The 24711-nt window shown below is 28.7% G+C and overlaps 1 protein-coding gene across 4 annotated transcripts in view; it reads left to right on the forward strand.

Annotated features, from left to right (window-relative positions):
- The window catches only part of LOC126733954 (Kv channel-interacting protein 1-like), a 300096-nt gene that overhangs the window by 8504 nt on the left and 266881 nt on the right, over positions 1-24711 (forward strand). The window contains exons 2-3 of one of the 4 annotated variants that reach the window (XM_050437449.1): positions 5711-5940; positions 7975-8043. In XM_050437449.1, the coding sequence (XP_050293406.1) occupies positions 5790-5940; positions 7975-8043 (220 nt within the window). In that variant the 5' untranslated portion in view covers positions 5711-5789. Of the gene's footprint in view, positions 1-4382; positions 5941-7974; positions 8044-24711 lie in introns of those variants that run through there. The other 3 variants (XM_050437451.1, XM_050437450.1, XM_050437448.1) reach the window with 3 other exon arrangements.

A 24711-nucleotide genomic window follows, 5' to 3' on the forward strand; every position in this document is an offset into this window, starting at 1 on the left:
TTTAGGGATTTAAAAAAATAAGTTGCATCATATACTTATATGGATTAATCAATAAATATACTTAATAAAATTAATTATTTATTATTCAGTTTTGAATTACGATCACTTGTGTCAAGTATTTTAAGTGACATTAAATTATCGACATAAATCAACCATTTTATTTCTTAAACAGCTATTTACATTTTTATTGAAAGCTTCCATACCTTAAGCCACCAACAGCATTTCTCATTTTTCCCGACATAAACAAAATTCCAAACTATCCGTTTCACAAAGTGTTATTTATCGAAAATATCGGAAAAGCGTAAACAATTAATTTTTAACAATGACCGTTGGAAAGGCGATCTGTTAACAAAGTGATTATCGTCGAGTGGCCACCATAAAATTATTTACGTTTGCCTGTCGGTAATTTCGTTTTGAAATAATTTCGGAAAACCTGCTTTACATAAAACGTACTTTTCGAGACAACCGATTAAATAAATAATTTTAGGTTTTTTTTTGTTACTTGTTCAACCCACGGTGATCTATAAGTTTGCGTTCACAAGACGCAAATTGCACAATAAAAACAAATAAAATCCCACTAAAAACAACATTAATTCCGAATTCAGTGTTTACACATGTTACCATTGTCTTAAAAATATTTATAAAATTCGTTTGCGAATAATACTGTACGCACGCATTTTGCTGTTTAAGAAAATAAATCGCGTGAGAAAAATATATTGAGACAATCGGAGCGGTTTGAAATGAGAATCTTTAATTTTAAGTTAATTATTATTTTATTATTAAGAGAATATACTTTAGAGCAAATATTATGAAGGGACTAAATTGCACTACTTTGAAAAGTCCATATTAAAGTTTATAGTAAAAGTATAAGTAGTATATTGATGCCACTAACCTTACAGTCTTACACAAGTCACAAAATTAAACCAATAAAAACAGTATATGCAGAAGTTAAAAATACAGTTCAACAATTGAAAGAAAAAAAGAAAAAATACTTACCTATAAGTCATTAACAAAGTTAAACAAATTTTAACAAAGTTAAAATAGTAATAAAAAAGTACAATAAAATTTAACAAAAAATCTTAACAAGTCAAGATCTCAGCACAATTGTCATTCATTCAGAGGCGTGGTTATAAACTCATTAACAGAATAAAAGTTGTGTTCTAGAAGAGTAATACTATGAGTACTTTGAATCTATATATATTGTAACTAACTATCTTTGTTTTTATCAATTTTAACAAGATAGTTCAGAATGTATATACAAGGAAGGGTTAACATTTTTAATTTTATAAAAAATGGTCTACAGTGCTCCCTACAGTGAAGATTTAAAATCGTCCTCAAAGCTCTCTCCTGGAGTGGAAACATTTTTATTGAGTAAGAAGAGTTATCCTATAAAATTACACCATATGAAATGTGTGAATAACAAAATGCATAGTATGCACTTAAAACTCCGCCTATATCCATATATATGAAGTGAAATTTTAGAAAAATAAGATAAACAGAGCTGTAACAAGAGTATGTATTATTAAGTGCAATTTAAAGTATTAAATTTATAATGAAAATGTTTAATTACAAACAGAGTATGTTTTTTCAAGTACGTCTATTACGGTATTTGTAGGTTGATAGAACCTGTGGTTGAAAGAATATATCAGATTGAAATAGCCATATAATTATTTTAAAAATATTTTGTCATGACAAATTACTTATATGGTTCAGGGAAATTATAATAATTTATTTTTATATACCATGGGAAATGAACTAAAAATATAATTTTTTTCATATGAACAAATAATATTTCAATGATGTCTGGTGTTTAAATAATGTCTCAGAGATGTTTTCATGTCAAAAAGGGGGTCAAAAGTCCACTATTTGGCATTCTACCGCATCACACCTCTCTAATATGCCTTGAATCATTTTAAAATGTTACTTTTCGTATTTAGTTCGATCGATTAGAAACGTAAGCCATCAATTCACTGTGATCGTCAATGATTCCTGGATCTCAGAACGGTTTTCATGCCAAAAATGGGGTAAAAAATCTATTATTTGACATTCTACCTTATCACATCTTTCTAATATGCCCTGAATCACCTTAAAATGTTACTTTTCGTATTTAGTTCAACTGATCGAAAACGCAAACGATCAATTCATTGCGATCGTAAATGATTTCTGGGTTTAGGAGCGGTTTTCATGCCAAAAATGGGGTCAAAAATCTATTATTTGGCATTCTGCCGCATCACACCTCTCTAATATGTCTTGAATCATCTTAAAATGTTACTTTTCGTATGTAATTCAACCGATTAGAGAGGTAAACGATCAATACCATACGATCGTTAATGATTCCTGGGTCTCAGAGGGGTTTTCATGCCAAAAAGGGGGTAAAAAGTCCATTATTTGACATTCTACCGTATCCCACCTCTTTAATATGCCTTAAATTATTCTAAAATGTTACCCTTCGTATTTAGTTCGACTAACTAGAAAAGCAAACCATCAAATCATTGTGATCTTCAACGATTCCTGGGTCTCAGAGTGGTTTTCATGCTAAAAAGAGGGTCAAAAGTCCATTATTGGGCATTCTAATGCATCACACCTCTCTAATATGCCTTGGATTATCTTAAAATGTTACTTTTCGTGTATAATTCGACCAACTAGAGACGTAAACTATCAATTTATTGCGATCGTCAACGATTCCTAGGTCTCAGAGTGGTTTTCATGCTAAAAAGGGGGTCAAAAGTCCATTATTTGGCATTCTACCGCATCACACCTCTCTAATATGCCTTGAATCATCTTAAAATGTTACTTTTCATATTTCATTAAACTGATTAGAATCGTAAGTCATCAATGCATTGCGATCGTCAATGATTCCTGGGTCTCAGAGTGGTTTTCATGCTAAAAAGGGGGTCCATTATTTGGTCCAAGTCCATTATTTGGCATTCTACCGCATCACACCTGTCTAATATGCTTTGAATGATCCTAAATTATTACTTTTCGTATTTAGTTCAACTGATTAGAGACGTAAATTGTTAATTTAATGCGATCGTCAACGATTCCTGGATCTCAGAGTGGTTTTCATGCTAAAAAGGGGGTCAAAAGTCCATTATTTGGCATTCTACCGCATCACACTTCTCTAATATGCCTTGAATCATCATAAAATGTTACTTTTCGTATTTAGTTAAACTGATTAAAAACGTAAGTCATCAATTTATTGCGATCGTCAATGATTCCTGGGTCTCAGAGGGGTTTTCATGCCAAAAAGTGAGTCAAAAGTGCATTATTTGGCATTCTACCGCATCATACCCCTCTAATATGTCTTGAAGTATCTTAAGATATTACTTTTCGTATTTGGTTCGACCGATTAGAAACGTAAACCATGAATTCATTGCGATCGTCGATGATTCCTGGGTCTCAGAGGGGTTTTCATGATAAAAAGGGGGTCAAAAGTCCATTATTTGGCATTCTACCGCATCACACCTCTCTAGCATGCCTTGAATCATCTTAAAATGTTACTTTTCGTATTTAGTTGAATTGATTAGAAACGTAAGTCATCAATTCATTGCGATCGTCAATGATTCCTGGGTCTCAGAGTGGTTTTCATGCTAAAAAGGGGGTCAAAAGTCCATTATTTGGCATTCTACCGCATCACACTTCTCTAATATGCTCTGAATCATCCTAAATTATTACTTTTTGTATTTAGTCCAACTGATTAGAGACGTAAACTATTAATTTAATGCGATCGTCAACGATTCCTGGATCTCAGATTGGTTTTCATGCTAAAAAGGGGGTCAAAAGTCCATTATTTGGTATTCTACCGCATCACACCTCTCTAATATGCCTTGAATCATCTTAAAATGTTACTTTTTGTATTTAGTTAAACTGATTAGAAACGTAAGTCATTAATTCATTGCGATCGTCAATGATTCCTAGGTCTCAGAGGGGTTTTCATGACAAAAAGTGGGTCAAAAGTGCATTATTTGGCATTCTACCTCATCATACCCCTCTAATATGTCTTGAAGTATCTGAAAATGTTACTTTTCGTATTAAGTTCGACCGATTAGAAACGTAAACCATCAATTCATTGCGATCGTCAATGATTCCTGGGTCTCAGAGGGGTTTTCCTGCCAAAAAGAGGGCCAAAAGTCCATTATTTGGCATTCTACCGCATGAGACCTCTCTAATATGCCTTGAATCATCTTAAAATGTTACTTTTCGTATTAAGTTTGATTTATTAGAAACGTAAATCATTAATTCATTGCAATTGTCAATGATTCCTGGGTCGCAGAATGGTTTTTATGTAAAAAAGTGAGTCAAAAGTCCATTATTAATTGAAAACTTGTCCATTATTAATTGACTTCTTTCAGGCAATTGGAATTCAGAAGTTCTAACCTAAACTGTCTGAAAAAATTACTGTCTAATTTGAGGTCAATTTTTACACCTTCCCGGCATTCAAAATAAAAAGTTAATAAAATACCTACGACTGCCTGAACAAAGAATAAAATCTCTGAAATTGCCTGAAACTGGACAAATTTTTCTTCAGACATTTGAGATAATTTTTTACTTATTCCAGGCATTCAAAGAAAAATATTTTTAAAGCACAGTTGGCTTTAGCAACTTGAGAAAATAAACGTTTGTTGCTCATCAGAAATTTGCCTCCTCTCGTACAAATCTGTATAGAATTATTTTATTACCCTTAGCAATTCTTCTTTATTGGTCATCCTCTTGTTCGTGGTGTTCTTTGTTCTTATCGCTTTGCATTTCTCTACTCTTTTTCATTGTTGATTGTGTTTGAGAATTTAGTCGTTGATGTCTGATTTCTTTTGGCTATAAACTATGAATGATCTCGTTTAAGATATTGACATCTTGGTCTGTGTTTTTCTCGCTTTCGAGGATAGTATTGATATCATCTTGAAATGTCTCTGTATTTTTAGGGCCTGTCCAAGTAGATGTGCATTTTTTTTAAATTATACGATACCTCTGTTTTCCAAGATCTATTTCTGTAAAGGATCCCACCACTCTGTGGTTTTGGTGATGATAAAAGCAAATTTTTGTAGAAGAAGCCCTTTATTTTAAATAGATTTTTTAGAATAGGTTTACTTACTTAAGCGTTTTTTAATTAATGCATAGGGCTTTAACGGAAATCGAGCTATAAAGTGGAATTTAATTTTTTTCCCAGAAAAGCATTCCTACATAACCCACCACCAAGTCAATCTAGTGCTTATAACTTAAAAATTAAGAAACCCAGATGTTCAAAAATGTTCTAAAAAAAATGTATTAGATATAAATCGTAACATTTATCCGCAAACTCCTGCTGAAAAAAAAACCAGTCACACGTGATATAATTCTGGTGTCAAAAAATCACAAATAAGAGTGCCAAATCGCTTAATGGCAAATTAAATTTTCCGCCCAGTCTTGTTTACTAATGTTCGAAAAATTGATATTTCAATTTCGATTCTCTAAAAATACTCACTGTGCAATATCGACAATTTTCAGTTTAAAAATCTGTTGTGTGACGTAAACCTATTGTGTCCTCGACCGATTTATGAGGGAAGGAGTGAATATATTTTAGATACCTTAATAGTCAAATCCTTCTCCCACTTTTACAGTGTGTTACCAAGTGTCCATTAAAAATTTACTTAAGAAATCGAAATCAAACAAATATTTGCATAAAATCCTGGCAATTTTATGATTGAAATGTTCGCATGTTTCGATTTATATTTAGTCTAAAAGTGTTTAAGTGATCTGGCGCCCACGTACATTCGCTCGTTTCAAGTACATAAATGTGAAAAACTCTTGGGAACATGTGCGATAACGACGAGGGGATTATCGGGAGAACCTCTGGCGATCAAAGTGAACATATAGAACTGGATATTTTTGTTAGTGATAGAAGGATGTCTTCCAGGCATGTGAGGGACAAGAGGAGAAATCCTTGTATGAGATTCCTTAGGACTTGTAAGTATTTATTTAGAGATAAATTTATATATTAACATTAAATTTGAGTAATGAATCCTTGCTTATTTTAGATTTTGTTATCAAAATCGGAAAAAATGATTGTAAATATTTGACTCATAAACCATTAAAATTGAATAAAAAGTTATTGGGTTATCTTAACTCGGAACGATCTATGATGGGGCAATTTTATCGTAACTTTAAAGGACAAATTTTGTATGGAGCAAATAAAATATAAAAAAATATTATCCTCACGGAAATAGGGCAAATCAAACCAAATTAAAGGGCATTTCCAGAGAATTTGGAATACAGAAAGGTCTGGAAAAGTAAGACTAGGACAAACTAAACAAAATATTCTTATGGGATGACAATGATACTCACTATTTGTATCGACTTGGAGAACAAAAACTAATTTTAATGAAAGGACGAAGTCCTGAAAGGTATTTGTCTTGAATCTAATACTGTGTCACTTCAAATCTATGTATCTGACTGTAAAGTATTTATGGAACAAATCAGAGAAATGTAAAGAGCATTTCCAGAGAACTTGGAATACAGAATCATCTAGAAATGCATGAAGATTTAATTGCACATAAGCCAATAAAAGAGCAAAATGATTTTTAATTAATTGCAACCCAACTAACTTTTCCTAAAGATCGGTTTAAGGGTAGAAACGTAGTTGCGAGTGAAAAATTTATATTTCTTAAGATGGTTTATGGGGAAGCATTTTGGGCATAAATTTTAGAAACAAATTTTGTATAATTATTATTCTTTTATATAGTGAGCAAATACAATTTAAAAAATTATTATCTTTACTTAAATAGGTCAAATCAAAGCAACTTAAAGAGCATTTCCAGAGAATTTAGAATACAGAAAGGTCTGGAAATGTAAGAGTATGATAAACTAAACGAAGTATTCTTATAGGATAACAATGATATTCACTATTTGTATCGACTTGGAGAAGAAAAACTAATTTTAAGGAAAGAAAGAACTCCTAAAAGGGATTTGTCTTGAATCTCATACTGTCTTACTCCAAGTCTATGTATCTGACTGTCAAGTATTTATGAAACAAATTAGAGAAATCTAAAGAGCATTTCCAGAGGACCTGCAATACAAAATCATTAAAAGAGCAAAATTATTTTTAATTAATTGCAAACCCACTAACTGTTCCTAAAGATCGGTTTAAGGGTAGAAACGTAGTCGCGTGTAAAAGATTTATATTTCTTAAGATGGTTTATGGGGAAGCCTTTTAGTCATAAATTTAAAGAACAAATTTTATGTAATTATTATTCTCTTATATAGTGAGCAAATACAATTTAAAAAATGATTATCTTTACCTAAATAGGTCAAATCAAAGCAACTTAAAGAGCATTTCCAGAGAATTTCCAATACAAAATGATCTGGAAAAGAAGGTTAATGACAAATTGAATAAAATATTGTTATGAGATGACAATGATACTCACTATTTGTATCGACTTGGAGAAGAAAAACTAATTTTAAGGAAAGAAAGAACTCCTAAAAGGGATTTGTCTTGAATCTCATACTGTCTTGCTCCAAGTCTATGTATCTGACTGTAAAGTATTAATGAAACAAATTAGAGAAATTTAGAGAGCATTTCCAGAGAACTTGGAATACAGAATCATCAGGAAATGCATGAAGATTTAACTGCACACAAGCCATTAAAAGAGCAAAATGATTTTGTTCTTTTAATTATTTCTTAAATTTAAAGAAAAAATTTTGTATAATTATTATTCTCTTATATACTGAGCAAATAGAATTTAATCAAAGCATGATCTGATTTGGAATACAAAATGATCTGAAAAAAAAATATTTATAACGATTTAAACAAAATATTCTCTTATTAAAGATCATTTCCAGAGAATTCGGAATACAGAATCGTCTGGAAATGCATGAAGGTTTGATAGCATTGAAATACTTAAAAGACTTTGATAATTTTTAATTAGTTACCAACCAACTAACATTTAAAAAATCCTGTATATAAAGTAATGAAATATTTATAATATTTTCTGTTTGTTTCAGTATGGGCCAAATTTACCGAGACCAAAGATAGAACTCAAGATTTAGATAGCTTAGAATTGTATTATTTAAGTAAGTAACCTTTTTACATAGAAGGCCCCATAGTATTTTTGGCACAAGCAAAATTATGAAATAATATAACAAACAAAACCAATGCCATCTGTGGAATATTAAGAAAACTGTGAAGCATAAAGAAGTTAATGATTTTCCTGGTCAGGTTGCTGTATTATCGTTTTCGTTTTGAACATTTTATTGGTTTAATCATATTTCTATTTGCCAAAAGATGGGGAATATGTAATTTAATTTTTTTTGCAAATTTTGATACTTTCAGTCCGGCAGTAGTAAATGAAAGCTTATATAAAACCGTTAAAAATAGATCTGATGATGGATTGAATTTCAGTATTTTGGCTATAAAACGCTTTATGGGGTTATTAAAATGAATTAAAATGTTGTTTTATGGATTTACTCGACTTTTTCTTGGATATCGTGTAGTTCAAACGTGTAAAGAAGCACATTAAAAATGAATTAAAGAAGCTTTCAAAAACTTTATTAAGATCGAAAATATAAAAGTTAATAAAACAGGACTTTTTTTATTAACATATAGTTGCAATTTTATATTAGACCTGTTTAAAAAATTTAAAAAAAAATTAATTTTTAAAACAAATTGGTGCTTATTGTATGTACCGGGTCGAAAAAAATTAAAAATGTTACATTTTCATTACTCACTTTATTGCGAAAAACTTAAATTGTCCATTCAAGTTCTTTATTAAGCATATTCAAATTAGACCAGCTTAAATATTTTTTAAAAATTGAACCGTAGAAAACATTTAAATTTGTAGAAAACTTTAAACAAAATTATATGCCTTCACCTTTTTGTCCCTAGATTTTATAATCAGAAATTAAATAGGAATTAAAATTTTTAATTTTTCAGAAAAAAATAATTGGACTGGACTTTCCAGGTTATAATAAAAAGACCCTTATCCCCCATTTTGATAAAAAAAACAACCAATTTTTGTATTTTTACTTTAAAACAAAATATGTATAAAAACGTCGTCATATCCATTTAAGTTATGCACGAAAAAAATAATTACGCATTACAACGTTCGATAGGAGCTGAATAAATAAAATAATTAGGCACACTTTGTCAGCTTATAAGCTCCTAAGTATTTTTTGAAAATTGCTGGAAAAATATACAATTTTTGAGAAAAAGGGGATTTTCTCTCTAATACAAGATGTTTAAGTTAAATTAATTTTTCTAAGAAACTTTATTATTATTTACAGCTTTGTAACTTAAAAAGACAAAGACCTGATATATAATTTAATTTTATTAAGATTCTTCGCATTATAATTTTAAAACTGTTTTTTTTTTGTTGTAGTTTATCCAATCAAGTACCAAAACAGTCATTTTATCAAGATTTTTTCCTGTCAATTTTTTTGAAAATAGGACAATAAAATAAAACCTAAAAGTTGCAATAGCTTTATTACTAACTAGCTCTATTGCTAAACGTTTGAATTTGTACATGGAGATTATTTAATTAAATTGTTCAAATTAGACTGACTTGTGAGTGTTTTCTTTAAAAATCTACCGTGGAAAAAATTATGGTTTTCATAAGATTGTCAATCAATTTTCCAACCAGTTAAATATTAATGGAAATACATAGAGGCTTCATCATTTTATTTATTTAAATTATGCAAAAAAATATATAGAAAAAAATCATTGGAACTTTTCAGGTGATAAAGAGTCGTACATTCAGCATTTTGACAGGAAAAATAATTATTTCAGAAATTGTTTGCGTATAAGCGAAATTTTATAAAAACGTTTATCATATGCAGTTAGGTTATGCACCAAAAACAAGAATGATACAAATCAGCAAATAATTAAGCATATTTTTTCAGCTTATAAGTTCTTAAGCATTTTCTGAATATTTTATTAGAAAATTATACAAGTTTTGGAAAAAATCTGATTTGTCCTATTAAATTTATTAAATCTCTGTTTTGAGTTAAATACATTTTTCTAGGAAACTTACTTATTATTGGCTTGGCAGCTCTGCATCTCAGAAATTTGACAGATATGACATATAATTTAAATTTATTAAGACTCTTTTCCTATTTTGTAATATAGGGTTGAGAAAGGGAAGCATTTCGATTTTTTCGAATATATCTCTTTAAGTCTGTAATGATCCAAGTATAATTCTAAAACTCTATTTTTTGTTATTGTCATTTTCCATGGAAGAAAACAATCACTTAATTAAGACTTTTTGCTGTCAGTCAATTTCTTTGAAAATTTGAAAAAGGAACGAAGATAAAAGAACTTAAGGAAAACGCAATAAATTTAATAAAATTATTACTGACTCAAAAATCAAACTTGGTAAAACTCTAGCGCTTTACGACTGTTCAAAAAATTTTGAATTTTATTGAAAATTTTGAAATATTTTTATTACTAACACCCCTGTAATTTAAAAGCCAAAATTGCTAAACACTTGAAATTGTGCATGGAGATTCCTCAATTAAAATGTTCAAATTAGACCGATTTAGCGTTTTTATTAAAAATTCTACCTTAGAATAAATTCTGAGTTTTGATCATAATCATTTAAGTTATGCAGAACAAATATATACAAAATAATAATTAGACCTTTTCGGGCGATAAAGACAAATTGTGCCTCCACCATTTTAGCAGGAAAAATACATATTTTAGACATTTTGTGTGTATAAGCTAAAATTTATAAAAATGTTTATCATGTGCATTTAAGTTATGCACCAAAATAATGAATGATATTGATTATCACGTCTTAAAACATTGCATAAATAAAATAATTAGGCGCACTTTTTTGGCTAATAAACTTCTTAGCACTTTTTAAATATTTTTGGGAAAAATCGGATTTTTCCTTTTATTATTACAATTTATTATTACAATTTATTACAACCTAGTTTCGAGATAAATTAATTTATTAGGGATCAAGAAAAAACTCAGGGAAAAGAGGTGTTTTATTACAAAATTTAATAAATAGTTAAAAATCTGTATTAGTTTTATTTAAAAAAAATTAAAAATGCATATTTAATTGAATCTGGGGTTAAAAGAATTTAAAATTTTAATGTATTTTTGCTTACTATAACACCCCTGTAATCCAAGAACCCAATTAATTTAATGGCCGGATTCTTTAGTAAAAATTTTCATATTTTAATATTAAGTAATTTAGAAAAAACAAATAATGAAGTAATTCATGCCTAGAAGTAGTAAATAAAAAAATCTCAAGCTTTCCATGGTGGGAGAGCTCATTTATTATTTTAATAGGTATCCAAAATTTGATATTTTTAAAGGCCATTTTTTGTAAATTTACGAAAATTCATAGATCCTAAAAGACTTGCCATTAAATTAACAAAAAACCCATTTAACTTATAAATAATAATTCGTTTTTATTAAAACAATACAACCCTTCAGAAAAATGTAATGTAATCACTAACAAACAAACTAGAAATAATTCATAATTCCACTTTAAAATTCCCTTCTCCTTTTCCGAAAACGACTTTTAAAACAAAAAATAAATATGCCATTAGCTTCCCGGGATAGTCTAAAGTTATGCATTTTCCTTCTTATAAAAATAAGGAAAAATAATTTTACGGGAAATTAAGCTCTATACAAAAAAGTTTTTCTGCTGCAGTTTATTTGAGAATCAAAAATGCTTATTTTGCATATTTCCAGTAAAAAACCTCGCAGCATAAGTTTTATATCCTTTAACAAAGTGAAACAAACAAAAAGAGAACAACATTTTATAATACCAAACGCTCTGTATATAAATCTGAATTTCTCAGAGGGAATTTTCCTATAATAAGATTTATATGGCACAAGACGTAGAAAATATAAAAGAGAGGTGGGGTGTGACCCAGAAATTTCAAAATTTCCACGCTAGTAAACCGCTTCAAAAGAATTGCCAACGCCAAAGCGTTACTGGAATGCTACGGACGGAAAGCAACATTTCGTCGTTAAAAAGTCTCCTAGCCGACTTTGTAGCCATTTGGGGGCCTTTCTTTTCTGTTTTTCGGATCTCACTCAAAATAATTTAATTATTTCTCTTGTGTTTTTGTTTATTATTTTCACATAGTTTCAGGGATTCAAAGATCTATTTTTATTCATAAAATTACAATTTATTAGTAACTAAGGAGAAACTAATTGAATTAACTGAAGTTCACTTAACCATAGACACTGCATCAATTTATATAAAACCACCAACTTGAATATTTCACAAAAATTTAATTATTATTTATTTCAATGGCATTTACGTAATTTTGGAGACTGTTACGAGGTCCTATTAAAAAATAACATACATTTTAGAGGCGTTTGCTTAATCAGATATCGAGAGAATTCTGTATAATAATTTGAAATTTACTGAAGCAGTATTTAGTCATATAGTCATGTAACAGTTTCAAAAACAACTTTTTTTATATTGGTTGAACTACTTTACAAACCAGAATTTTGCCAATTTTTTTTTCCCTATAAATTTAAAATAAATATTATCGTATAGAAAAATAAATCATTTAAAAGAAAGAGAAACAGGGAAAATAGTTCTCGAGTTGCTAAGATATTAAAGAGAAAAACTCCAATTTACGTAAAATTTACGTGGGTTGTAACTTAACCTCTTGTGAATCAAATTAAAAAAAATGCAAGTGAATTGGTCCAACAGTCTGCAAAAAATAATTATTTTTATCAAACCTGGCCCTATGCAAAAAATGCATTCGATTGCATAACTTAAATGGCTACGATGATCATTTGTTTATGAATACAATAAAAAATTACTAATAAGTTCAGTTAGCATAAAAATCACTTGGAATAAAAAGGAATATTTTCAAAATCAAATAAAAAAAATTGCAAGGCTGTCATTTCTAGCAAAATTGTCATTTCTACCGAATTACGACCACTACAACTTCAATTAAATAGAGTTAAGAATATGTTAAACACTAGATATAAAGTATAAGTATCCTTTTAAATATCTGTCGTATTTATATATATCGGAGGTAAATAATTAGATATAGATAAATATTATATGAAAGATTTTCATTAGTTCTTTAAACAAAATAAATAATTTAATCAAATATCAAAACTTTGGTTAAATTAAATTTGCTACATAACACAAACAATTGTCTGGAAAAAATTTCTTTTTTTTTTAAGTTGTTTTACTACATTATGGTGTAAGTTTTGATGTTTCTATTACTTTTGTTACAAGATCAACATTCTGCAAAAAAAAATAATAACATCTCATATTTATATAACATAATCTCCGAGAAAATTCAATAATTTTTTACATGTTATATAATATTTTCTTCTATAGGCAATTAAAGAGAGTTGTTTGTGTCTTATTGTCGTAAGTGTATAATTTATAAATTAACGTTGTATTCAATACATAAGGGTGCATTATTTTCGATAAAAAAATTGCCTGGAATAACAATAAAAAATTATTTTTTAAGGCCGTTGAACCATTTACGATCAATTTCAGTCATTTATGGATGGTGCATTCTTAAAATATTTAATATTTTTGATGAAACGATCATCGCTCAGTTTCCTTTATACAAAGGCATTATAATAAATTAAATGAGCCACTTAACGATTTTTTTTGCTCCTATTAACTATCCAATAACCAATTTTTCTACGTCGCAAGAACCAAAAAAAAATAGCGGAAATAAATAACACCTCCACGACTCGCCATCAATCGATCTTCCATTAACGACTTTCCACTAATTTCGCACGTAAACCGAAAACCATGTTGACTCGGTCTATTACTTTTCTTTTCAATTTTTTTTTTCGGGACACATCTGGCTTTTCGGGGCGATTTTTCTCCCGTTATATAAGGGATGAAAAATGCCGAAAAGTCTGAGAAATGTCACGAGAAGGAAAACCTGCTAACCTGTTAATTTTTTATTTCCAGATTAAGTTGCGATAGATTGATTAGATTAGAGGGTTTTGATTTGGTAAAAGTGGTTTTTCTTCTTAGGGATGTATTGGTTTTTTTTGTCAGGTTTTTATTGAGGTTAATGAGGCATTATAGTATTTAACACTTTAAAGGGACAAGATTTTATTAAATTCATATATAGGAACTTTTTCAAACAAAAAAATAACTTTATAAAAACTACGTGGAACAATGGCAGAAATATCAGCGTCTTGTCTACTTTTCGATATAACTTCTTCAAATATTAATATGTTTTTTTATTTCAAATTTCAATAAATGCACAAACATGGAGTTAGACGATTAGTTTAGAGACACTTAAATAAACATTTTTAATTGCATGGAAAATGTGTATCTTGTGTATTAAATATATTATATTACATTAAATTTATTATCATAGTAAAATCATTAATTTAAAGAAACAAAATAAAGAATTAAAAAAAAATTAAAATTAAAAAAAATAATTTTTCTCAACTGCCTGGAAGAGATAAAAAAATAATAAATGATGTTTTATTGGAATTAATAAAAATTACAAAAGAAGCGTTTTTATGTAGTAAAACAATTTAAAAAAGAACAACAATTAAATAATTATTGTTCTTAAAAGCCTGGAAAAGATAAAAATTGATCTCCCTGAAATTAAAGTATACTTTCTTCCAGCTATTTAATGTTTTATTGGAAATAATTAAAGTCTACAAAAATCTACCATCATGTAGTAAAACAGTTATTTTATTATGTTTATTATTAAAAAAAAAATAATTTAAATATCATTATATCTAAAATTTCCATCAAATCGATGTATTAAGATAATTTTGAATAACTCACTTTATTTAACAGATAAATTGAATCGGCATTTTCCGGTTTGTTATAAATAAAAAAAATATATTATTTTATTCAAAATAAATTAAACTGTATAATAATAGTTTTTTTTTAACTTTAAAAAACATTTTTATATTTTTTGATACAATTTTTTTCACGATTTTTTCCTGTATTAATTCTTTTATTCCTGTATTAAATTAGGATGCAAACATCCTAATTTAATACAGGAATAATTGCAAAAAATATATTTTTTTATTAATCACAAGCCTCAGGACATATATTTTTTTATAATAAGAAATTTTTAAAAAACTGAAAAATAGCAATATAATTTTCTTAAAATGTATCTTAGTTTGAAATATTAAAAAAATATATTATTTTAGTAAAGTACAAACATATTAAAAAAATCATGTAGTTTAAATATTATATTATACTCGTATATTTTAAAAAAATACTTTATAAAAAAAATAATTTATAAAAATCTAATATTGGTATAATAATATAATTTTAATTATAGTATATCTAAATTTCAAAACAGGGACTATTTCGGAAACATTTTTATGTTATATTTAAATCTAAGGTTAAAATTTAGATCCAATCCCAGGTCCTTATTTCTATATTTTTTATCATTTTATTTTTCAAGTTTTATTTTATTAATTTTCAAATAATAATCTCACACGCAATTGGCGTGGAAGGAATTATAAATAATTTCAAATATCCTTAAGATAAAAAAAACTGCGTTTAAAAATTATTTCGTAAATATAAGAGCATATATAAGATTTAATAAACGTTTTACATTTTTTCTTTTGTTTTAATACGTATATATTTATAATAAGTTCTAAAAAAATAATTGTAATAAAAATAAAATAAACTCTAGTACATATTTTTTTTCAACTATACAAATTATTTGGGTTTATTATATAATATTTTTACAATGTTAATTAGCAAAGAAAGAATAAAAATTATAATTGAAAAAAAAAATTGATTATATAACATACATAAAAGACAATGGCAAAATATGCGCCATTGACTTGAAATTTTAGAGCTGTTTGCATTATAATATTAAAAGAATATTGGGCTACGTTACAGTAAAATTTAAACATTATGAATTATTTAACAAGAATTTTCCAGGGTTCTAAAGTGAACCAAATTTGGACACTTCTCTGTTAAAAAGTAACTTTTGAAAAATATTCATATTGCTCCACTTAATGCAGGATTTTTAGATCTGTTTATTTTATAATATTAAGAGACTACTGGGCTACGTTATTGTGAAATTTGAAAATTTTAACTCAAATAACAAAAATTTTCCAGGGCTCTAAAATGAACCAAATTTGGAAACTCTTATGTCAAAAAGTGACTTTGGAAAAATATTCATATTTCACCAATGACTGTAGATTTCTTAGATCTGTTTGATTTATAATATTAGAAGACTATTGAGCTACATCACTGTTAAATTTGAACATTGTAACTCAAATAACACAATTTTTCCAGGGCTCTAAAGTGAACCAAATTTGGACAGTTTTCTGTCAAAAAGTAACTTTAGGAAAATATTCATATTTCTCCACTTAATGCAGTTTTTTTAGATCTATTTATTTAATAATATTAAAAGAACATTGAGCTACGTTAGTGTTAAATTTGAAAATTGTAGCTCAAATAGCAAAAATTTTCCAGAGCTCTAAAGTGAACCAAATTTGGAGACTTTTATGTCAAAAAGTGGCTAAGGGAAAATATTCATATTTCACCACTGACTGAAGATTTTTAAGATCTGTTAAATCTATGATATTAAAAGATCATTGAGCTACGTTACTGTTAAATTTGAACATTGTAACTCAAATACCGCAATTTTTCCAGGGCTCTAAAATAAACCAAATTTGGACACTTTTCTGTCAAAAAGTGACTTTGGGAAAATAGTCATATTTTACCACTAGCTGTAGATTTCTTAGATCTGTTTAATTAATAATATTAAAAGAACGTTGAGATACGTTACAGTAAAACTTGAATAATATGGATTAATTAACAAGAATCTTCCAGAGTTCTAAAGTAAACCAAATTTTGACACATTCCTGTCAAAAGTGGCTTTGGAAAAATATTTATATTTCTTTACTTAATGCAGTCTTTTTAGATCCGTTTATTTTATAATATTAAAAGAACATTGAGCTACGTTACTGTTAAATTTGAAAATTGTAGCTCAAATAGCAAAAATTTTTCAGAGCTCTAAAGTGAACCAAATTTGGAGACTTTTATGTCAAAAAGTGGCTAAGAGAAAATATTCATGTTTCATCACTAACTGAAGATTTTTAAGATCTGTTTAATTTATAATATTAAAAGATCATTGAGCTACGTTACTGTTAAATTTGAATATTGTAACCCAAATACCACAATTTTTTCAGGGCTCTAAAGTGGTCCAAATTTGGACACTTTCATGTCAAAAAGTGACTTTGGAAAATTAGTCATATTTTACCACTAGCTGTAGATTTTTTAGATCTGTTTAATTAGTAATATTAAAGGAACGTTGGGGTATGTTACAGTAAAATTTGAAGATTATGGATTAATTAACAAGAATCTTCCAGAATTCAAAAATTTTCCAGGGTTCTAAAGTGAACCAAATTTATCTATAAACATAAACTTTAGTAAATATATTGTTTTATATTTAAAAATTGAAAAACATCAGTATAAGTTTGAAAAATAGATCTTAATTTGGATTTTTAATAATCCCAAAAAAAAATTCAATATCAATATTTCAAACCAATAAAGCTTCTGATTATTTGTAATTTTAATAAAGTGGAAAAGTAATTTTATAAAAACAAAGGTATTTTAATATTATATTATACTTGTATATTTTTTTAAAGTCCTTGGACAAAATTATCTATTAAAATCTAATATTTGTATAACCTAATATATTTAAATTTTAAATTTGAAAATATTTCGTAACTATTTTTATGTTTAATACAAGCCTAAGCTTAAAAATTAGGTCCAATCTGAGATTTTAAACTTTCCTATTTTGTATCATTCTAATTAATAATTAATTATTTATTAATCTAAGAATTATTAAATAATTCACTATTAAAGTAGGAATTATTTATTAAATATAAAAACATACGTCAGATGAAAACAAGTGAACATTTATTTAAAAACCAGGAAAAAAATATATTTGTCTTTGGCTTCTTATAGAGTAATTATCTGTGTATGCTCTTCAGTAAATTATTTAATAGTTATATAAATAAAATAAAGACACCTTTATGATCCTCATACAAAAAAAAATAACTTGCATATATATGCATCCCCTCATAAAATATGCATCCAATAACGTTTATTGGCGCAATAAAACCGGCTTATTTCCTACTAAAAATATGCAATTCGGGTGCATTCTCTAAAATAGAAAAATTCAAAAATCGTGTAATAAACCATCACGAAATATGCCATTTTCCATAATATTTTATACGACAGAGGGGGAGCACTGATATGCATTTCCCGTATTTTATTTTAGCCGGATCTTCGTCTGGATAATGACTTCCGAACCACAATGCACTTGACAGAAATATTGCTTAATTTCTCCGCCTTTCTCTTGGATCTGACATTCTTCGGTCCAGGGGTGGAATCACATAAGAGAATATTATTTTTGTTCACTAAAAATTGGCCTATATTGATATAAATTCAGTATATAGTGAGCAAATATTAAAATTAGTTTTTTAATAACCATATTTGGCTTCCCCATAAAAACCCTTTAGGATATATCCTGGATCATTTTTGTAGCAAAATTATCAGGAAATTATTTAAAGCAGTTTATATGGTAGCGCCCCTCATACAATTTTTGGCGTATCGATAAGACATAAATCTTGCTTTAACGAACCTAATTATATTCCGAGGGCGCATAAATATATCCCGTTTCATATTCCTTAAGGAACTTTATCGATTGCGAATTTAATACGAATTTGGCGCGAAATGTGCTAGATAAATTACCATAGTTCATGGCAGGACGCTATAAAGTTAAATATTCCTATTAAAAATTCGTCTTAAGACCTGAATAAGCATTTGAATGTCCATAGATTATATTCAATTAATTCAGGTCGAATCAGTTTGAATTATAAGGGTTAATCGAGCGGCGTTATTAGGTTCAACGGCTGTAATATCTAACATCAACTCACATTACGGATGGATTCAATTTCTGTACGTGTCACGTAGTGTACGAATAAATCAGTATGCCATTGATCTGTGAGGGGATATGGCGCATATAGAGTGAGTTTCCTATAGGAGTATAGGTTAAATTAAAGGTTTTTTTAGATATATATCGCGTTTCAAAGGAAAGAAGTCAAGGATTTCTATATTTTTAGAGTGATATTAGATGCAAATTAAATGTGCAGTCGAAAAAGTCAATTTTTCGACCTCGCTTTTGAGCCCAAAAATGAACTCTAAAAATGCGATATCTCGGGTAATATAAAAGCTATGACATTGCGGATAATATCGTTGGATTCGGAAAGACGCAGCTAAGTCAAAACCGTTGGAATTTTCCTGATACTACCCATAGAAACCGCGATATTGACCTTCAAAATTTGGTATTTTTAATTTTTCAAAAATTTCAGAAATCGAACTAACTTTACCAGCTCCCTTCACTTACATCACGAAAACACTGGGTTATACCGGGATTTAAGTATAACTAAGGAAATAAGAACTTTTTCAATATTCGAAAAAACTTAATTTTTCGACCTCGTTTTTGAGCCCAAAAATAGGTTCTAAAAATCCAATATCTCAGGTAATATAAGAGCTACGATTTTGTGGGTGGTCTCGTTGCATTCGGAAGGACGAAAGTAAGTTAAAACCGTTGGAATTTTCCCGATAGTGCCCATAGAAACCAAGATATTGACCTCTAAAATTTGGAATTTTTCATTTTTCAGGTATACTTCCCGTATCGAATTATTTCACCAAAAATTTTTTTTTTCAAACTCAAACTAACTATACCAGCTGCTTGCTCTCATCACCTACACCACAAAAACATTAGGTTATACCGGGATTTGAGCTGAACTAATGGAATTAGAGCATTTTGAAAATTCAGAAAAAGTCCATTTTTCGACCTCTTTCTTGAGCACAAAAATTACTTCTAAAAATGCGATATTTTGCGTAATATAAGAGTTACGACCTTGTGGATAGTCTCGTTGGATTTGGAAGGACAAAACTAAGTCAAAACCGTTGGAATTTTTCCGATAGTACCCATAGAAACCAAGATATTGACCTCTAAAGTTTGAGATTTTTCATTTTTCAGATATACTCCCCGTATCGAATTTTTTTACCAAAACTTGATTTTTTTTTAATAGAACTAACTATACCTGCGGCTTGCTCTCATCACTTACATCACGAAAACACCGGGTTATACCGGGATTTAAGTAGAACTAAGGAATTGAGAGCACTTTCAATATTCGAAAAAACTCAATTTTTTGACCTCGTTTTTGAGCCCAAATTTGGGTTCTAAAAATGCAATATCTCAGGTAATATAAGAGCTACGATCTTGTGTGGTGGTCTCGTTGGATTCGGAAGGATGAAGATAAGTCAAAACCGTTAGAATTTTCCCGATAGTACCCACAGAAACCAAAATATTGACCTCTAAAGTTTGGGATTTTTCATTTTTCAAGTATATCCCTCGTATCGAATTTTTTTATCAAAAATTTATATTTTTTGAAATAGAACCAGCGGCTTGCTCCCATTACTTATATCACAAAAACACCAGGTTATACCCGGATTTAAGTAGAACTAAGGGAATGAGAGCACTTTGAAAATGCCCAAAAATGAGCATTAATTATTTATTAAATAACAAGTAAACATTATTTAAATTGACGAGTGGGTAACTTTTCAAACAAACCTGATCTTCATAAAAGTCTGAACGGTAAAAATTAGTCTGATATTACTGTAATTTCCACTGAAATCTATAAATCACTTTAAAGTATAATTCCATTTACATTAAGACACTAACTAGAGTGGAGGTTAAAAAGAAGTGTCATTAAAAAAAATTACCATTTTCAATGGTAAATTTTATTAAAAAAATGTGTTGCTCCTAATTCAACTGATCCAATTTCACTGTAGTTTTTACTTTTTTAAAGAAACATAGAAAGGACACAAAACACTAAACAGGCTGCTCTAAGATTTAATTTAATTTTAAATAACTAATTATCAAATTGATGAGAGTGTCACTTTTCAAATAAATATGATTTATACGCCTTCACTCTTCAATAAAAATTAGACTATATATTATGTAGATTACTTTAAACCATAATTTAAACCAAATAGAGTGAAAATTTTTTATTAACTCTCGTTACTACTGGTACAATTTTTTTTTAGTTTGTACACGTAGAATTACAATAAATAAGATTTAGAACCTTATTTCAGGTAGTCATTTAGAGGAATTAATAAATATTATTCTATAAACTAATATGGGCGGAGAATTTTCAAACAAAGCTGATCTCCGTGAAAGTATTTATGGCTCAATGAAAATTGGTCCGATTTTAGTCCTATTTCTGGTGGCTAAAATATACTTTAAAGTAAAATTCAGTAGTTATCTTAAGATATTAACTAGAGTGTCACAAAAAAGATACAATGTAAGTACAAACATAACCCAGCCCAAACAAAAAAAAAACAATCATTAATAATAGATCAGTCAATCTCATACACAGCTTTTTGAAATTTTTCCAAAAACGCAAACTTTAAACACAAAACTGCACTTACTTGAAAAACTTAATAAAACTCTGGCGATCGTTCAAGTCATGCCAGAACGAATTTCATCGGGCTATATTTCATCTGAAGGATGTAATTCAATAAAACTCCGGTAAATTTGTCGAGTAATAATAAATATTTCTTTCGGTAGGGCTTTTAAGGGCCCAGGAAATTGCATTATAGAGATCGTTTCGCTCGTACAGGACTACAATAATTTTCCTTTTTTTTTCTTTATTTTAAAGGGTTGGACCAATAGATCCACTTTACTAACTCGCTAAAAAATTCCAAAATTATTTTATAATTCGGTTTCCCAATCGGTGTATATAATGTTTGTTTAGTGATAATCCAGTTCTAACCGAGTTAAAGCCGTTTTAAAAATCGATAACCAGAGACCTGTCTCAAAAACTTTTAGGGTAATTAATCATCGGTATCGGTATCGTCTCGAAAAAGTCTATATATAAAGGGGCGCAATTCTATCGTGGGGCGGCACCCTCCCGACCATTTCATTATTCAGGAACGATTTTCCAAAAACCTCCTGAGGTAGAAAAGCTAAGTTTCCACGTTATCAGCAAAAATCCTGCCTCGAGGTCCTAAGAAGGGAGTTTTACGAATGACGGCAAATTTTTCATAATATACACGATAAAATTAACTAAAAGTTTTATTTAAGTTTATTAAACTAGTTATAGGGAAAAATTTTCTATACTCGTATTTTACTTTAAAATTGGACAAACTGTTTCAAAAAGTTTCTTGCTAATAAAATTTCGTTTTAATGGAAACCATGACTGGTTAGTCGCAAAAACTCTTAGCCAAATTATGATTAATTCGCTTTATTGGAAACTTAGAGGAAGATTAAAATCCCTTTAAAAATGCAAGAACTCTTGTGAAGGTAACGCTTGAGCCAGGATAAAGCTGATATGGCAGACCCTTATAAACGATGTGCACCCTACGCCCTTATTATATCGGTATTAATTTTTTTTTAATTAAACGCTACACAAATAAAGGAATATTTCCTTTGCATAATTAAATTAACTTAGTTAAAAAGTGTCTCTCTAATTGGTGTTAATTTGCTATTTTTAAGAGGCACAAAATAGTTGAATAAAATGTTGATTGGACTAATTTTAGCTACAAATAGTTATATCGATGTTCAACCGGCAACTCGATAATGTAATAACTATTAAAAGTAGAGATTAACCCTTAATAAATTTTGCAGGAATTGAGGCTAAAACCGCAAACCGTAACTAGGTTTGACGGTCGACCGTCCGCAGAATTATGAATATGCATCCGAGGGCCGGTCTAATCCGACCCGACCGATGATTTGAGGCCTCAATAGTTATTAAAGTTGAGGTTGGAGCAGTGTTGAGCGTTCCTTGCTCTATGCACGGTTTGCTGATTAATATTACGAGTTTCGGATGAAATCGTAAGAGATTTATTTGTATAGGGTTTTTAGTTATTGCAGATGAGTTTCATCAAAGTCAAATTACAAATTAAAGAAAACATTTAGATACTACCATTAACTCACTGTAGCAACAAGATGAATAGAAACAACCAAGACGCAAATAAAATATGATAAGGAATAAAATTCGGAGTATAGAAGAATTGGAGGTAACCATTGAAGAGGCAATTGAAGAACAGAGTTTTTCAAATCCCAATTTCATACAAATTGGTGAAATTTTATGAAAAAAAAGCTTAAAAACAAGAACAAATTACTAGATGGAAAAGTGAGTAATTACATAAACAAATAATAAAAGAGACTGAAACGCACATCATTAATAGAGGACACTCATGGAAGTAGCTTGATGAAGCAAATTTAAAAGTAGAGACAAAAGCATTGATAACAAAGTGTCAAGGGCAACCCATAGCAACTAACTAAATATAATATTATTAATCAAGTGTTTAAAGTGACAAATAATAATTTGTTTTTCCAATAAAGCAACAAAAATGTGTTGAAAATGCAAGCAAATAAATTGATTGAAGATATTAATGTTATAGGCATGAAAGTTGTAACTTCATTACTCTGTATTATTGCCTGATCTTTCAATCAATAGTTCAAGTTCTGCTCTTCTTGAACAGCTACTATGATGCGTCAAAGGAGAATTGTCTCCATTTGATATTGTTGTATCAAGTTAATCCTATACCGTTCAATGGGATTTATGTCTGGAGAGTTTGGACCCTGGTACCCTTTGCGTGCTTATTTAGATTGTCGTCTTAAAAAATTAAATTATTCCCTAATTCGTTACGCAAAGGTTAAAGTATTGCTTCAATAATGTTATCGGCGTATATGGCATCTGTCATTGCTTGTTCTATGTGAGTCAATAGGGTACGGTTACCAAATCCCGATCTTTTATAATTAGATTTAAATTTGATTTCATTAACAATAATTCCTACTATTTCCATTAGTAAATTTATAATTATTAAACTATAAAATATACATATCTACAAATAGGAGAAAATTTCTCCCTTTAAAAATAGAAGACGCGAGATTACCATATTATCTAGTTTTTAAACTCGATTACTACTTATCAAATATTTGATGAAATTCTTCCTAAACATTATTGTTTTTTGTCCATATTATCCAACCCAATAAAGCTGTTTTTATACTAAATATTTATATATAAAATTATATCAAATTTAAATGAACAGTGTTAATTAATTAAATATTGAATATATATTTTATGCAAAACATTGTTTTTCATCAACACAACCCTTACACCACCCACCCACCCCAAACGTTTACTCAATAAGAAATTATTTACAAAAATCACCGTTTTTCGTCCATATTATCCAATGCGATACCGCTGTTATTATACTAAATATTTATATATAAAATTATATCAAACTTAAATAAACGGTGTTACTAAATTAAATATTGAAGATATATTTTCTGCAAAAACATCGTTTTTCGTCATAAAACCCTTAACCCCCCACCCACCCCAAATATTTGCCCAGTAAGAATTTTTTTTTAAAATCACCGTTTTTCGTCCATAATATCCAATCAATAGCACTATTTTTGTATTAAATATTTATTAATATACATATATATAATTATATCAAATTTAAATAAAGAAATTGTGTTATTAGATTAGATTAGATTAACAACAAAACTAGTTATTTATGCGTATTATTTTGGAAAACAGTGATTTTTGAAAACAATTTCTTACTGGTAAGTTATGTGGGGTGGATGGTGGGTTAAGAATAAGATTAATAAAAAACGTTTTTTTTTTGCAGAAAATAATTGCCTACGAAAAAGTCATTAAGTTTTACAAAAATATAATTTTTTTTTGGTTCTAGATAA

This window comes from Anthonomus grandis, chromosome 3 (genome assembly GCF_022605725.1).
Source record: "Anthonomus grandis grandis chromosome 3, icAntGran1.3, whole genome shotgun sequence".
Classification (NCBI taxonomy): domain Eukaryota; kingdom Metazoa; phylum Arthropoda; class Insecta; order Coleoptera; family Curculionidae; genus Anthonomus; species Anthonomus grandis.